Raw genomic sequence first — 16,112 nt, forward strand, 5'->3', positions numbered from 1 at the left:
CCCCACATCACATTGTCGTACTTGCATCAATGATTCATAATATTTCGTGAAGAGGTGATCGAAAAAATTATTGGTGCAAAAGACAATTGGTACATATATGAATGACAACATAGAGGGATTGCACACATACATGGATTTATTTGGCTAAAAAATATACTGGATATAGAAAAACTTGTTTGGAAAATTGATGCAGAGGTTGAAAAAGCACACACTTTTTTTGACATGTATGTATGTGCTTGGAACCCTCAAGACGTAGCTCATAAAAGCAATACAATATTTCAAGCTTCGCTAGATGATCCATGCTTACTCAACACAATTGAGATATTCGCTACAGATCATGTACATGACTATGAAGAAATTATTAACTATGTCTAGAGACACACAAAATGTAAAGAGGGAACATGTTTGCGGAAGAAGGGTAAAAAAATAGAGTATTGATGCAAAGCTCCATGGAAAGAAAAAAATGTCTCCACTCTATCATGTGACAGTGACGGGATTAAAAAATATGCACCTGTACGAAATGATGATAGGCTAAACATACACAACATATATATGTTAAAGATCTGGAGAGCAAATATAGATTGTTAACTGGTTATCTCACGAGCCCTTTTTCTCAAGTACATTGCCAAATATGCATCAAAAGTAGAGAAAGCATCTGATACTTATATGAATATGCTAAGAAGAATACCAACAACACAACAAGAAGACATGCCATCCCTTGCTGCATATCAAAATCTCACAATAGAGATTATTGCAAAGTGTGATATAGGGGCACAAGAAACATGTCATATGCTCCAAAAACTACCATTTGTCATATGCAATCATCCTTTTGCATCCTTGAATGATCCAGGTGGATCTAGCAAGCCTAAAAAGTTCACATTCTTAGAATCTCTCAAATTCAACATCATTCCAAAGATCTCAAAAAATTAGACTCGACATAACTTGGACAAGGTCAAAAGGATCTCATATGTAGAAGTTATGCTCAATCAAAAGTTTGGTGAAATTAGCAAATCAGAGGGCTTAGAAAAAGGTTTAAAAAAAAAGAAAAGAAGTCATCAAAAAGGGTCAATATTGGTATCATTGTGAAGAGTTTTTTAAGAGCTTTCCAACGGTGTTTATTTCATTAAAATATGAGATAAAATGTGGAAGATATTGCAAAATTACTTTTACCTCAGAAAAAGGAGCTCCCTATTTTCAAGCGCCCCTATTTTTGTGGGTCTATATTTCCTAACAAATTAGCCACAATTTTTTTTTAAATAAAAAATGTTGTTTACCATCCCTAGTTTAAAGGGTTGGATTATGAAACCCTATAAAATAGCAAGCTCTATTCTCCGCTATAATTAAGGATACAAATCCTTAAAAATTAAAGCTATTTCTAAGGAGAGCCAAATAAATATTAAAATGATTTATAAGTTTTTTAGATAAATTCTTAGAAGGATTTTAGAATCAACTTATAAATCATTCATTCCTTGGAAAGTATATTTTTTCAATATATTATTTTAACGGGGAGATTATTATATAAAAAATGGGAGATTTGTCCAATATTATGGTTTTAACCATAATAGGAAAATAAGTTTGTGTAAAAGGTGGTTATTTCTCTCTTGTAAAGACAATGAGTCTTAGAGAAATTTTGTAATTCTTGAGAGAGAAATTGGTCCTTGAGAAAAAATACTCTTGGAGAATTTTTACAGAGAAAGTTTTTTTGTAAAAGAAGGAATAGTTTTTCCTTATGAGAGAATTTGTAAGCATGAAGGCATTGTCTAGTGCCTTTAAGTGCATAGAAGAGACTATGAATGTTCGAAGCTTGGATTCTGTAACAAAGTGTTTCACTTGGTAGAATTAATAAAGTGGTCCCCCGATTGAGAAGCGGACCTAGAGACATAGTCCTACCCATACGAACTTCGTATCAAATTGTTTGTGTCTCTTTATTCTCTTTCTTATTCTCTTAATTCTTTAAGTTTTTATTGTTATTAAATACATAGTTGATTAATTGTGTTTAAAGCATAAATTTTCTTGTAATTTCAACGATTTAAAATACATACCATGCAATTACTGCCTAGATCAGGGATTAAATTTGTATTTGGATTAAAGTTATAAAACTTGTAAATCCTAGTTTATAGATCATTGAATGTTGAATGAAAAGTGTTCCAATGGATAACAAATAAAAAGGGTGAAAGCCAAGTGCAGTCTACCTACTTGCATAGCTACATTTAATGACCCCTATAGTTTGAAACACTAACACTTCTTGAATCTGCAAGATCATGCACCTATTTTGCGAATCATAATTAAAGCAAGTGGAAAAAGAGACAGGTAAAAGCCATAGTCAATGTCTACCCAAAGTTCTATAACATCCCATATAAGGAGTCAAAGCAATTTCAAATATTTTGTTCGAGCGAGCTACTCTTATATAAACATTTTCGTCACATAGATATCAAAATAGGGATTACAAAGGATCAAATTATTACAAACTGGAAGCAAATAAATATAACATGCTATTTTGTATGGCATGTCAATCGCATTACCCAAAAGGGAGCAACCTCATAAGGAGATGAAAGCAACAATGATACCAACATGGATGAAACAATAGAGCTAAATGAATGGCAATTGTTTTCACAAATGGGGCTCTCAAGTAGTGTTAATGTAAGTGAACTTGGCATGCTTGGTAGGCGTGAGTTTGATCACAACAATAGATGGGATTTGGTTAGAATATTGGAACATTTACACATAATTGCAACACAATTCATATATGAAAAGAAAACAAATTGGCAAGAGGAAAACATGTTGTCTAACTTTGACATCCCAAGCTATACATTGTCAAGAAAGCAAGAAATTGCTTTATGAATAATTACAAACCACAATAATCGAGTGCCAAATCACTTTACATGATCATTCAAGGGACAACTAGTACAAGAAAATCCTACTTGATTGATTGCATACAAAATGCACCCAAGAGTGAGATACTAGAACAAGGAAGCCAACTACTCACACTAGCTCCTACAGGAGTTGCGACAGTCAACATACATGCGTTAACAATACATCTAATGTTATAGATTCCTATTAGAGAAATGCATCCATTGCAAGGACAAGCTTTGAAAACATTCCAAGAAGCATTAAAGGACATAAGATACATTCTTATTGATGAAACGAGCTTAATAGGGGAAAAATTGCTATTAAAAATAGATAGTCGACTATGACAAGCATTTCCCTACAATGAACACCTATGCTTTGGAGGAATCTCCGCAATCCCATTTGGAGACCTTGCATAATTGCCACCTGTGATGGACAAGCCTATCTACACAACACACTCTAGTGCTAGGTTTCTATGGGAGTAGTTCGCAACAATTGTTACTTTAGAAACAATGTTTTGACAACAAGGTGAAAGTACAACTCAGACACAATTCTGTCAAATGTTATAGAACATACGAAATGTAGAGCCAAGACAAGAAGATTGGCAGTTGTTGATGACCCAAACAGACAAACAAGTAATATCATCTGATAAGGGAAGAATTTGACTGCTCAATGCACCTATTTGCTACCAATGATTTGGTTAGTCTGCACAACAAACAAATGCTGAAATTATTGAACTGCCCTATTGCAATAAATATTGCAATGAACACCAGGAACAAAACGAACAATGCAATTGGTGATGAAAAACTCAAAAAACAAGTGCTACTTTGTAAAGGCCAACACATCATGCTCACGACAAACATTGGGACACAAGCACGTCTTGTAAAGGGATTTCTTGGCAAGGTAGTTGATATTGTGTATAGTCTTGGTTCCAAACCACTTGATATTCCAATGTATGTTACCACGAGGATTGATAATTATACTGGACCCCCCATGGAATGAAGATGACCCCAAGATTGTACCCATAACTCCTATGTCACTGGGTAGCCGACGACAAATACCACTCACAATGACATGGGCTATAACCATACATAAATCTCAAGGTCTAACACTGCAAAAAGGAACAATTGACATTAGGAAGACAGAAAGGCAGGGGTTGACATTCACATCTATGTGTAGAGTTAGAATAATGAATGACCTTCACATTCAACCAATGTTCTCCTTCGAGAGATACTCTAAAATGCAAGAAAACTTACAATCTCAAGGAAAAAAGAGGAAGCCTGATTGCAACATTGTTCTCTCTAACAAATCTAAGGTACATAACTCAACACAACTATTTTCTTATGCCACTTAATGCTATAAATTTCTCCCACATTCTCCTCATACGCTTGCTAAGGTCCACAACACAACACAACCATTTTCTTAGGATACTAAATCTATCGTGCACAATTTTATTAGTTTTTCTTCTTTGATTTGTGAGGTCTTTGAGGGAGCTATTCCTAAACATTTTTGTACTATGACAATTTCTTTTACAAGTCTCGACAACTTATAAAACATTGATCCATTCAACCATATTGTGTTTCTCTTTCATGCATAGCTGCAAATGACAATATACTTATCCATAAAATTATAATGTACAATTTATTTGAGTATTGAACTTTTGATTTTTCAATACAATAAAACATAGCATAATTTTTAGTTCCTGCCAAGGCAGGAATACTTATGCATTCATGTCAATGCAAATATGACATTAACACTAACCAATCAAATCAAAGAATTTAAAAGATTATATGAGATTTTAAATGTTTATATTTTTTTTTCTAATTTTTCATTATTTTATAAATCACATTTTTCATCCATTCTATTGGTCCATACTATTTTTGGTGGGGGAGAAAAATAATTTTCTTCAACAAAAAATACAAATATTTCCTAACAACTTCATCTTGCATTAATAAATGTATTAATTACAACTTTATCTTTTCCACATTTATGACAAGTTGATAAGATTTTATTTTTCAATCATTTTATCCTCCACCTCATCAATATTAATTATCACAATCTATTAAATATTTTTAATTTCTTATTTTAAATATATTTATTATTAGTTTTACATTGATATATATATATATATATATATATATATATATATATATATATATATATATATATATATATATATATATATATATGTCTTTTTAATATAATTTCAATATATTATATTTTTGTATTTGAATTTCTAATTTTTCATTTTTAATTTTTTATAATAAAAATAGTTAAATTATTACTATTATTTTACTTTTATAAAAATAAATTAAACAATATTATTTTTTAATTATATTTTATAATAGTATTTGTAATATATATAATTGATAAGTGTTACAATTTATAAATTATATCATTTATTATTATTATTATTATTAATTTAAAAAATTTATCATTTAGTTTAAATACATTTAAAACTTACATATATATTTTAATATTAAATTAATAATTATATTTTATATCAAATAAGCATACTAAAGAAATAACCACAAAAAAGAAATAATTCAATTCTAAAAGATATATAAATTATTATTTTATTTTTAAATTTTTTTTTTATCGATAAACGACCGTGGCCATGATTAAGATATATAAATTATTATTAAGTTTTTATAAACTATGTATTAAAATTAAATAGTTACATTTTATTTCTTATTTATTACATCATATGTATTCATCAACATCAAATTCATATGTATTACATCTATTTATTATTTACAAATGTACATATTAAATTATATAGATATTATTTCATAATTAAAAATTACTTAATTTTATGAAAAAATTGAAAATAAAAAACATTAAATTGTAAACCTTTTCTAATTGTGTAAAATTAAACAATTAGTTTTACTTATAAAATATTTTTATATTTCAATACATTTCATTTTTCTTATAGAAATGTGACTTTTAATATAAAAATTAAATTCTTAGTTTCATTAGTTAAAATATAATATATTTTACTTTTTTATTATAACCATGATTTTATTTTGACTATTTGTTTTATTAAGAAAAATAATTATATTTAATTCTCTCTCTCACACACACAACTTATGTTGGTACCACTCTATCTTATTGTTTTATCTCTCTTCCTGTTCCTCCTCTATATTATCTATCTTTTTTTTCCCTCTGCATATATGTTTATGTTGTTATTGTTGTATACTGTTATTTATCTCTATCTATATCTCTATCCTAGTTTTTGTCCAGTGCTAATGATTAAAAATAGTGTGAGTTCCATTTGATAATCAAGATGAGAATAATACATAGTTGGGGTAGTTATTCCAACTACTTATGGTTCTTAGTAGCATGCATGGTATGCTTAAACATATAAATGTGATAGTCCAAATGCTTCATCACTTCTTCAAGTTCTATAATTCAAATATTGGTATGGATATATTTCCTCATTGCACATAATTTAAGTTGTCAATGTAGAAGGTGCAAATTTGTCTAAAGGTATTGATCGTAATATGATATTAAGTACTTAGTGTCATATTGGAGACTTTGGCCTCTTATTCTTGGGCTTAAATACCCAAAAATATAATAATATAACACGAGAACTTAACAACAGAGAACTTAACAACAAAATATGAGCCATCCTATCAAATCACAAGCGCATTTTTAGGACGAGAATTTAACGACAAAATATGAACAATCCTATCAGATCACAATTGCATTTCTAAGCAAAAATTAATGCATTCACAATGTTAATTTAGATTCTCACTCATCTACCCCTACAACTATTATGCGTTAGGCAGGAACTATGACGCATTGCGTCTCTTGTTAATCGGCGTAATCATTCCCTTTTGGTGCAAGTGCTAGTAAAACAGGCTTAAAAATATCCGAGAGGATAAACTTTTCGCCATTCTAGCGCACCCTTGACAGCACACTAGTAATTTGAATATTTCACTCACCCGCAACGTAGTGATGATGGATTTCGTGGGATTGGTCTTATTTCAGTTTGATTTGTTAAACTTAGAACAAAACATGCCTGAAGTCTGAACTGGCCTCATGTTTCTCCTGTCGCTGTTGTCATCAGATCTAATGCAACCCCCATGCTAACTGTAGATTGCTTTGAAGATCTACGCACTCAAGAACAACATGACTGTCGAAAACAATTTTGGATCAGAACTGGTAAGTCTATATGTTTCTATTGATTTATTTTCCCTTGGTAAATGAGTGTAAGCACAAACTGCATGGTTCAAAAAATTCCTTTCCTTTGGTATATGTTGTTGCGGAGATTTTTTTTTATACCCCAAATCTTTTCACTCTAGTCATCTGTGGCTTTTCTTGGTTGTTTTCATTATGGTGTATTCATCAGAGGTGATTAGGAGGCATCAAAAGATGATCCGTGTAACACAAGAACGATATAGATTGAACGAACAGTCATAAGGGCAAAGTATTTTGCCCACCGGCGGCTTGTTTCCAATATTGAGTAACAGAGAAGAAAAATGTTTCCATATTCAAGTTTGGTGGTCTATACCGTAGTCTCTGTAGCTACAAGCTTCTTGGTTACAACGTTCAGGGTTTCTATTTGGATTATAGGCAGCTTGCACACCTATATTCATCCAGAGAATGTTGTGAACGGAGATGGAGGGAATGTGAGGGCAGCCATTAGGAGACCTGAAGATAATATAGACACAAATGAAAATTCTTCTAAATTGAAGGAAAGGTCAAAAGTAGACCCATCGAAAGGTTTGAAAAGAAAAAAGGATAAGCCGAAAGAAAAAACTGATTTCGATGAAACTAATGCTCAGATATTTAGAGTTAGACTAGCTGACTCACAGATCCAGACAAGACAGTACTTTGCAGAGTACGATGAAGCTGTATTGTATGCTTCATTAGGTCTTTCTAACCTTCTCACATATCAGTTTCTCCCTGGATGCTTATCATCCGATGATAAACGGGTTTCCGCTATGTTTTTTAGGGGTGACTTGGTTCCCATCCTTGTGGGATCCTTTGCAATATACAAGCTAGCTAGGTTTCTTGGCAGGGTATCTTTAGACAGGTACACCTCAAAAAAAACAGAAAAGCTATTGAGTGTTTTTGTGGGTGTTTTAGGGTTTCTTATATCTCTGACAATTCTTTCAGTTTCTACACCTGGACTTGTTGACCTTAGAGTTGGTGTCAGCAGCAGTGCAAAATCAAAAGATAATGATGGAAGTGAGATGTCTTTTCAACCTGGTTTTGTAAGGTTTTTCCTGGCATGTTTTGCTGGTTGGCTTTGTGGTCTTCTCTTCAGCCCTGTTCACAAGGCTGTTCGATCATTCTGGCTCGGTACAGATCAACTTCAATGGAATATGTCTGTCATTGGTTCTGGAAAAGTCATTCGAGTTTTGTTCTACCTGAATATCATCATGCCTGTCTTTACGTCCTTACTTTGGATTAGCCCAATGGCTGATATCTTTATCTCAAAGTCCAGTCAGAAACAAGGTTTGAAGAGTATGAAGCCTAGGATTCTTCCATTTGATAAAAACCCAATTGGTCAACAACCTGGCACAGAATACTCAGATCGTCTGACTGGGCAAAATATCGAAGTTGGTAATACAGGTATGCAAGATTCTGGACACCAAAGCGAAATGAGTAAGTGTTTTGAGACAAAAGAGGGTTTTCTAAGTCAATGTGAGCATGCATTCCATCAGAGGCAAATGAGTGAAATCAGTAATTCTGAAAAGAATCTAGATCTGAAGTCAGACCTGTCGGATTCTGGTGTTGTTTACAATGAAGGAGAAGATATAAAATGGTACACCTGGAGAGCCTCCCATTCATTCCATCAAGAAAATTGGGCTCAAGAAATTGGCATGTCTTCTGCATGTTTTGAACAGTTTAGGATTTGGTGTTTATTATTCACTGGAGTTTTGCAACTGTTACTAGTGCGGTCCAATTTGCAGATGTATCTAAATGAAGCTGTTTTAATCTGGTATCAGAGATTGCATGGTAGCAAGGTTCCCAATCTTGACTTTAGCAGGGCTAAACTCTTTCTACATAATTATTTCATCTGCCAGGTCGCATTACAGTTCTTCATTCCAGGTTCTTTGGTATTGCTGTTTGTAGGCTTGTCTCGGACGAAGAGTATTGCTATTGGTCCAAACTTGCCAGGCAGCTTTCTTGTTTCATCAACATTTGTTCAAGAATCAGCCATTTTCATGGCTTGGTGGATGCAATCTGTATGGGCTGTACTAACCTGCTTGAACCTTGGTCTATATCGTCTTGGATTTTTGATGGTTTCATAGTCTCACAAAAGGTAAGTGGTCATGAATTAATGGATTAAATTGTTTTAATTTTCCCCTGTATCCTGGCATCGATAATGTTCTACAGTTTTCTTTTGCTGAATATTGTGTACGAACCTACACAAATGAAAACTTCAAAAATCTTTTCAGTGTTTCCATCATCATTTTTTTCCTTTTTCCTTTTTATAGGCTTTCTTGTGTCAATGTTTGGTTTCTGATGTTCAGCTGTAAATAGTTTTCAAGATGGAAGATTAGGGCTTTGCAACTAGCAAAGCTATTGCAAACTGTGATAGGCTAGGAATTCTACAAATGTCTAGAGATATGTGGGGCATTTGCATTGAAATGCAGTTTTCTTTTGGTGACCTAATCGTAATATTCCATTGGCCAATTAGCACCAGCAGGTAAAAAACAAAGAGATAGCAATTGTGATTAGATGTTTTGCAAACATAATGTTTAATTTGTTTAAAGTGCTTGGTGGTAGGCATTATGGACAAGTTAAAAACCTTGATCAACGTGTATAGTTAAAGATAGCTGACATTTCTATGCAACAGCCTTGATCCTCCGATCAATACCTGTGATGATGAATATCCTCAGATGTTGCCAATGGGTCCGTTTGGTTTGTAGAATTGTAGAAATCGAGATTTTTACAATTCTTGATTTAGCCAAATCAAGGATTTGCAAATCTTCATTCCTATTTTTTGGATTTTACTTGAACCGTTTGTTTCACTCGGAAGATGAGTGGGAAGGACACATTCTTATGTGTAAGCTTGGAGTTGCAGGCAGACTCCAAAAAGTAGTCCAATCTATTGTTTTTACACTCAAAAAGCATAACCAGGTTTTGATTTTCAATTCCTAGTTGCTAGTAGGAAGTCTGGAAACCTGGTTTTGACACAAAATTAGAAGTCTGGTATTCTAATTCCATTTTGCCAATTTTGAAACAGACACAAAAATTTTCAAATCCGGAATAATGAAAAAGCCAATTCCTGTCATCTTCCACGAACCAAACGGACCCTTAGAGTGTGATCTTCATGGTATATACATTTTTCCAGCAGATACTGTATATTTGTAGGTAAGTTATGTTGCTGGTTCTTGTATGGATGTTTGTAAATTTGGCGAAAGAAAATTTGAAGCTAGGTTCATGTTGGGCTCATTCATACTAAAATATTAAAAATGATAGATATTGCTGATGGAGTTGAGTGTTATCTTCATGGTACTTACGTTTTCCAATGTATTGTCTATATCTTGGTAAATTTTTTATTGATGTATATATAGAACTGCAGACTATAAACAGATTGAAAACAGAAATCAAGTTTAGAATATCGCATAGCAAAATATAGTCAACAAAGCCACCGTGAACTCTATTGCATTTAAAATATAAATGTCTATAATTATAAATATTCACTGCGTAAACTTCAAGTTCAATATTAAAATAATAATATCATTTTCAACAATAATTTTTTAGTGCTATAAGGGTTTTCTAAATTATCAACACCAATTATCATCATTAACATTAGATGATGTAGGAATATTTGAAGAACCATAAGCAGGGCCATTGCCATTGCATTAAAAGTGTGCTCACTTTTTGAACTCAAATGTAACATGTTGGAAAATGAAAGCAGTTAAAAGTCAATTTGGTTTGACTCCATATCCCATTGATTCATGGAGATATGAGGGCAATGCTCCTAGCAAAATCAAGGGGTAGTGCCTCTCGGGGGTGGGGGCACTGCTCTTGGTGGGTGGCCTGTCATCATTTGAGATGGGGTTGAGGTGCGGAGTACCCAATATCAAGCCCAAATGAAGACCTTCAAAGGTGATGAAATTAGAAAAAAATAAAGGTAGAAGAATAGATTATTTCACCCTAGGTTCACTTTTATCCTGCTCAGGGTCATCACAGATGAGCCCAACCCTACTCTCTGACATATTGATTTTATTAGCAAGCAGATTGGACTGTATAATGGATCTGATTACAATTAGTTTGCCAACAGATGTAACCTAGGTTTAAAAGACCCACCTTGTGCTATAACTGTGTTAGCCTTCTGAGATTCATTTGAAACTGTAACATTCTTATCATTCACAGACCTCACCTAAACATTACCAAATCTGCATGTGTTCACACAATGACCCCAATTGATATTCCTCCATCCCGGCCTTACTGACTGAACTCTATATCTGCATTGATTAGCCTTCTGACCATAATTGTGACATGGCAATTTCCTTGAAAGATATTGTTCATTCTATTTCTCTTAACCGGATTAGACACTTGACTTTTGCATTGATTTGCTTTATGACTAAACTTATGACAACTGAAACATTGAACATTTTATTCGTTCCTCATCTTGCATTCAACAACCTAATGAAATAAATTCTTGCATATGAAATAATAACCATTTAAAGATAAGTACCTTTGAGCATTTGGTTGTCTTACAAGAGGCCTTCTTGTAGATGTTCTTGGATTCCTGACCTTGCTTCTTTCCTTAGACTTTGCTTCTGCTTCAACTACCTTCTCTTTGCCTTTGTCCTTTAGATTTGAACATTCACCGGTAAACCACAATCCTTCTTATTCTTGCGACTCTTTTGTAGGGCTAAAAGTTTATCCAAGATAGTATTGCTTTCACACACTTTTGCTTCAGATCTCAACTTCCTCAATTCTAGTTGCAACTTTTCGTTTTGTTCTGGACTCTTCTTGATGATGCTTATCATATTTCCTTCGGTCTTCTTCCAATCCTCCATTTTTTTCTGGAAATCTTCCTTCTGGAATCCTCATTACTTTTACTGTCACTCAGCTGTTTTTCCAGATTCGCCACCTGCTTGTTTGATTCCTTCAAATTTGTACTGGCTTCATTATGTTTTGTTTTGAACTTGTGGATCTGATCCCTCAGCGAAGACATACATGCATTTGCTTCCTTAAGATTCTCCTCCAGCTCTTCATTCTTTGATTGGGTACTCTCAATGTTGCTCATCATGGTCTGCCACTCCTCATCGGAATAGTACTCTTTTTCCATCTGTTTAAACATCCTTGATCTCCCTCAAGCGGTTAAACTCTCTATCTGTAAGGGACTATGCTCTAATACCTGTTAAGTTTTAATAGATTTGTCATTGCTGTAACTTGGATTTGTAAATTTTTGTATATTTCGAGTTACCTTCTCAATGCATATGTATATGATATTAACATGCATGTTTCTGTAGAGGCATGTCTCTTTAACTTATTAATCATCAATAACATTTGCTTATTATCATGATTAAGATTGTGATAATATATATAGATATCATATATCTAATATATAAATATATATCAATAATACTAATGCTCCATGATAATATTTTTGAAGGATAAACATCAAATGTTTGAGACCGATAGATCATTCAAACATTTGATTTCATCAATTGGAATCATCCGATCAACGCTACAATCATTAACACTCCCTCGTAGCTAGGGAGGATGATTTCTATACTAACAACATAGTTTACAGCTGTTACCTCATGGTAACATAAGGACTGAAGCTACAATTCATCAATACTCCCTCTTAGCTAGGGAGGATAAACACATGATTACCTATTACCTCAATGTAATATCAAGTTGGCATGATTAAGGATATCTTTGATTAGAAGATACCCACCATTTAGATATCATCTCATGATATTAGGAGTAATGGCCTCAGAATATCATGTTGCATGATATTCACCAAGTACTCTGAGTAATGGCCTCCGGAATGTCAAGATGCGACATATTCACCAAGTACTTTGAGTAGTAGCCTCTTGAACATCAAGGTGTAATGCCCCACCCGGAGATCCTTGGAACAAGGACAAATAAAAGCCAATGCATTTTTTTTAAAAGGATAAAGTATGGATACATACAACATCAACACGCAACTAATCACGAAGATCGCAATAGAAGACTCAACCAATGATCTCTGAGCATCACTACTTACCAACACATTCATTAACCATGTGTGTTGAACATACAATGTCCATTTCCAATAACAACGAACATACAAGGAATCCTGACTAGTCATCCTGAAAAACTGTGTAGGTTTGAAATCTTGAAACCTGCTAGGATCTAGAATCTTCAACTCCTGGAGGTCTGGTACCTAGCTCAAATGAATCGTCATGACATTCTCTTCTTTCTTATTATTTCTTATACTTAAGATATATTTTATATATCCCTTCACTATAGGAAGCAACAACTCCCAAAAGGGTATCTATAATACCTTTTGAAACACATCCGGCAAGTCCGAAGTTACCTGTTGTTTGCCAAGCATGTTTTCTCATAGACCCCGTGTGATACTTTTCTAGTATCATACGATACTATTCACTACTACCATGTGGTACTTTTCCAGTATCGCGCGATACTTTCTACAACTACCATGCGATACTTTCCACAACTACTGTGTGATACTTTCCAGTATCACACTATAAATTTTACTATTACCGTGTGATACTTTACTAGTTTCGCATGATACTTTTTGCTACTACTATGCAATACTTTCCAGTATCGTATGATAATTCTCACTGTAGCTATGCGATACTTTTTTAATATTGCCCAATGCTGAACCAATGTCGCCCAAGTTTGCAAGGAAACGCTAAACGACCAATTTAGAAGGAAAATAGAGTTAGAATCTCCACACTGGGGTGTACCAGAATCACCAATGTCAAAGCACAAACACTCAAAAGCATAAAGGAGATCAAATATCTCTAACATCTAATGCGCAACATCTAATCCATAACATCTAATGTGATCATGTGGAAAGCAACGTCCCAATGAACATCCACGTGCATAAATCAACTATCTCAAGAAGGAAAGCACAAGCAAAGAGACACTGAACTAAAAACAACCGTGCTCGTTTCCTCCCATCCATAATGGCATCATGAGACCTCAAAAGCCCTAACCATCACCCAAGCATGAATCTCAAATTGCCAACAAGATACTTGGAGTTGTTTCATGAGATCATTCTTACCAATAACCAACAAATAACATCATTAGAACAAGTATATCCAACATGCCAATCTACCAATAACATCACTAATCCAAGGTAATGGTAAGAAACATCATCTAGCTATATGATACAACATCATGATCAAGGAATGCATCAAGTAAACATACTAAACATCATATACAACATGATATCAATGCATCCAAGATAAACCATAAATCACAAGAGAACATATTCCAAATACATCGAAGCACTAAGTGAATATCCAATGCTAGCCTCAAACTGAAGTAAACTATCGATGTGTATCGGTCCCCAACAGTGGTATAGGTAGCTACGCCTCCCAACCACGTAGTACCCATAGGCCCACTCCCACTGTGCTAATGGAGATAATGAACCAACCACAATCACATAAAACAGTCAGCCATGGGTAACACACACACACCAATCAAGAACATGATACCAACATCTATATGATCACGAAGACAATGCAATACATCAACTTAATAACCCGATTTCCTAGGGCTTAACTAACAACTAACATATCAAAGAATTACAGTTATTACTTCTTTTTCATAGGAAGACAGTTATATCAGTGACGAATGAGATTAATGGTTACAATCAGTTAAATGAAATTTCATAACTAAGAACTGAAAACACTATCAATGAAGTTACTATGGAAATTAAAATCTACATACCATGGAATTCCAAACCGAAATCAATTTAGGGATGCTTCTGCAAACACCCAGGTTATTCCACATATACCACTTAGGATCAAATGATGATTACTATTGAATACCACTATATCAAAATCAAATGACGATTACCATCAAATACCACTATATCAATATCAAACGACGATTACCATCAAATACCACTATATCAATATCAAACGACAATTACCATCAAATACCACTATATCAATGAGGGCATCACATACTGCTGTATCAATTAGGGCATCTATTATCATTGGATCATTTAGGGTATCACATACCATCGTGTTAATTAGGGCATCAATTACCATTGGATCATTTAGGGCATCAGATACCACTGTTTCATTTGGGGCGTCAGATACCACTGTATCATTTGGGGTGTCAGATACCTCTGTTTCATTCCTTTTTTTCCTATTGCTAACTGTGGCAATAACATAAGATTAGAAGATATGCTCATAATCATTATTCTTATAAATGAAAGACTGAAATAACAATCCTATAGATATATTCCATATTCAGTTGGAAGATCATTTGATCTAACTGGTTACCAATTACATTGACGAGAAGGGTTGATTACGTCAAAGGAAATAACTGAATTCAATGATATAAATTAATCCATCATATTTTTTACTTGTATAAATATCATAAAAGTAAAAATACCTGTTACTAATAAATGTTTGAATGCTCAACTTATCGTTATCTAATACACATCCTGACATTTTGTTGAGAGGGGAAACATTGTAAAGGGCTTAACCTCCCAACCACGGACCTTGAACTTATCCCCACACTTTCTCTAATTAGAAAGACCCTCCCTACCCGAAATAGACATAGAACACCTTAACAGCCTCTGAGCATTCAGGTACTTAATTATACCATTCGACTTGACAACGGAGAATAAATTGGACATGCATCAGCTATTAAATAATTCCTTTTAAAATAATAAATAATTGTTATGTCACATCTGATTCTGTTTCATGTTATTGTAGATCTCACCTCTTCACGCTTTTCTTTGGCCATACAACCAGGTGAGTCCCAGGTGTTTAAATATCAGAGTAAACTAACTCATTCTGCTGATCCTCGACTAATGTATGAATATCACATGTTCCAGTATATCACAGCTTCTATGGTTTGAGAATAACATCTTAAGACTTGCAAAAGTACAATTCGATTTTGACTTACAACAATAAAAGAAAGATGTTTGGACTCAACATGACAATTTGTCTTTACTCAATAAGGAAAGATTAGTCTCTTTGATATTACAATGGAGACTTCTCGTGGACGTACTTCCTTCTACTATAATTTGTAATGCAGAAATAAAAGGATGAAGATGTATCACTAAGAAAAGAAGTGACCACTTAACC

General features: G+C 33.7%; 1 protein-coding gene across 9 annotated transcripts in view; it reads left to right on the forward strand.

Moving 5' to 3' along the window:
* The first annotated feature begins 6,672 nt into the window (after nt 1-6,672).
* LOC149531956 (uncharacterized) overlaps nt 6,673-16,112 on the forward strand; it is a 44,664-nt gene continuing 35,224 nt past the window's right edge. For 4 of the 9 annotated variants that reach the window (XM_089808964.1, XM_089808965.1, XM_089808963.1 and 1 more), the window contains exons 1-2: nt 6,699-7,014; nt 7,202-9,124. In XM_089808964.1, coding sequence (XP_089665090.1) covers nt 7,332-9,113 — 1,782 coding nt within the window. In that variant the 5' untranslated portion in view covers nt 6,699-7,014; nt 7,202-7,331 and the 3' untranslated portion in view covers nt 9,114-9,124. Of the gene's footprint in view, nt 7,015-7,201; nt 9,272-16,112 lie in introns of those variants that run through there. The other 5 variants (XR_016358504.1, XR_016358505.1, XR_016358503.1 and 2 more) reach the window with 3 other exon arrangements.

The sequence above is a fragment of the Cupressus sempervirens genome, chromosome 11 (assembly GCF_028749045.1).
Source record: "Cupressus sempervirens isolate cs-2001-9-10 chromosome 11, ASM2874904v1, whole genome shotgun sequence".
NCBI classification, from domain to species: domain Eukaryota; kingdom Viridiplantae; phylum Streptophyta; class Pinopsida; order Cupressales; family Cupressaceae; genus Cupressus; species Cupressus sempervirens.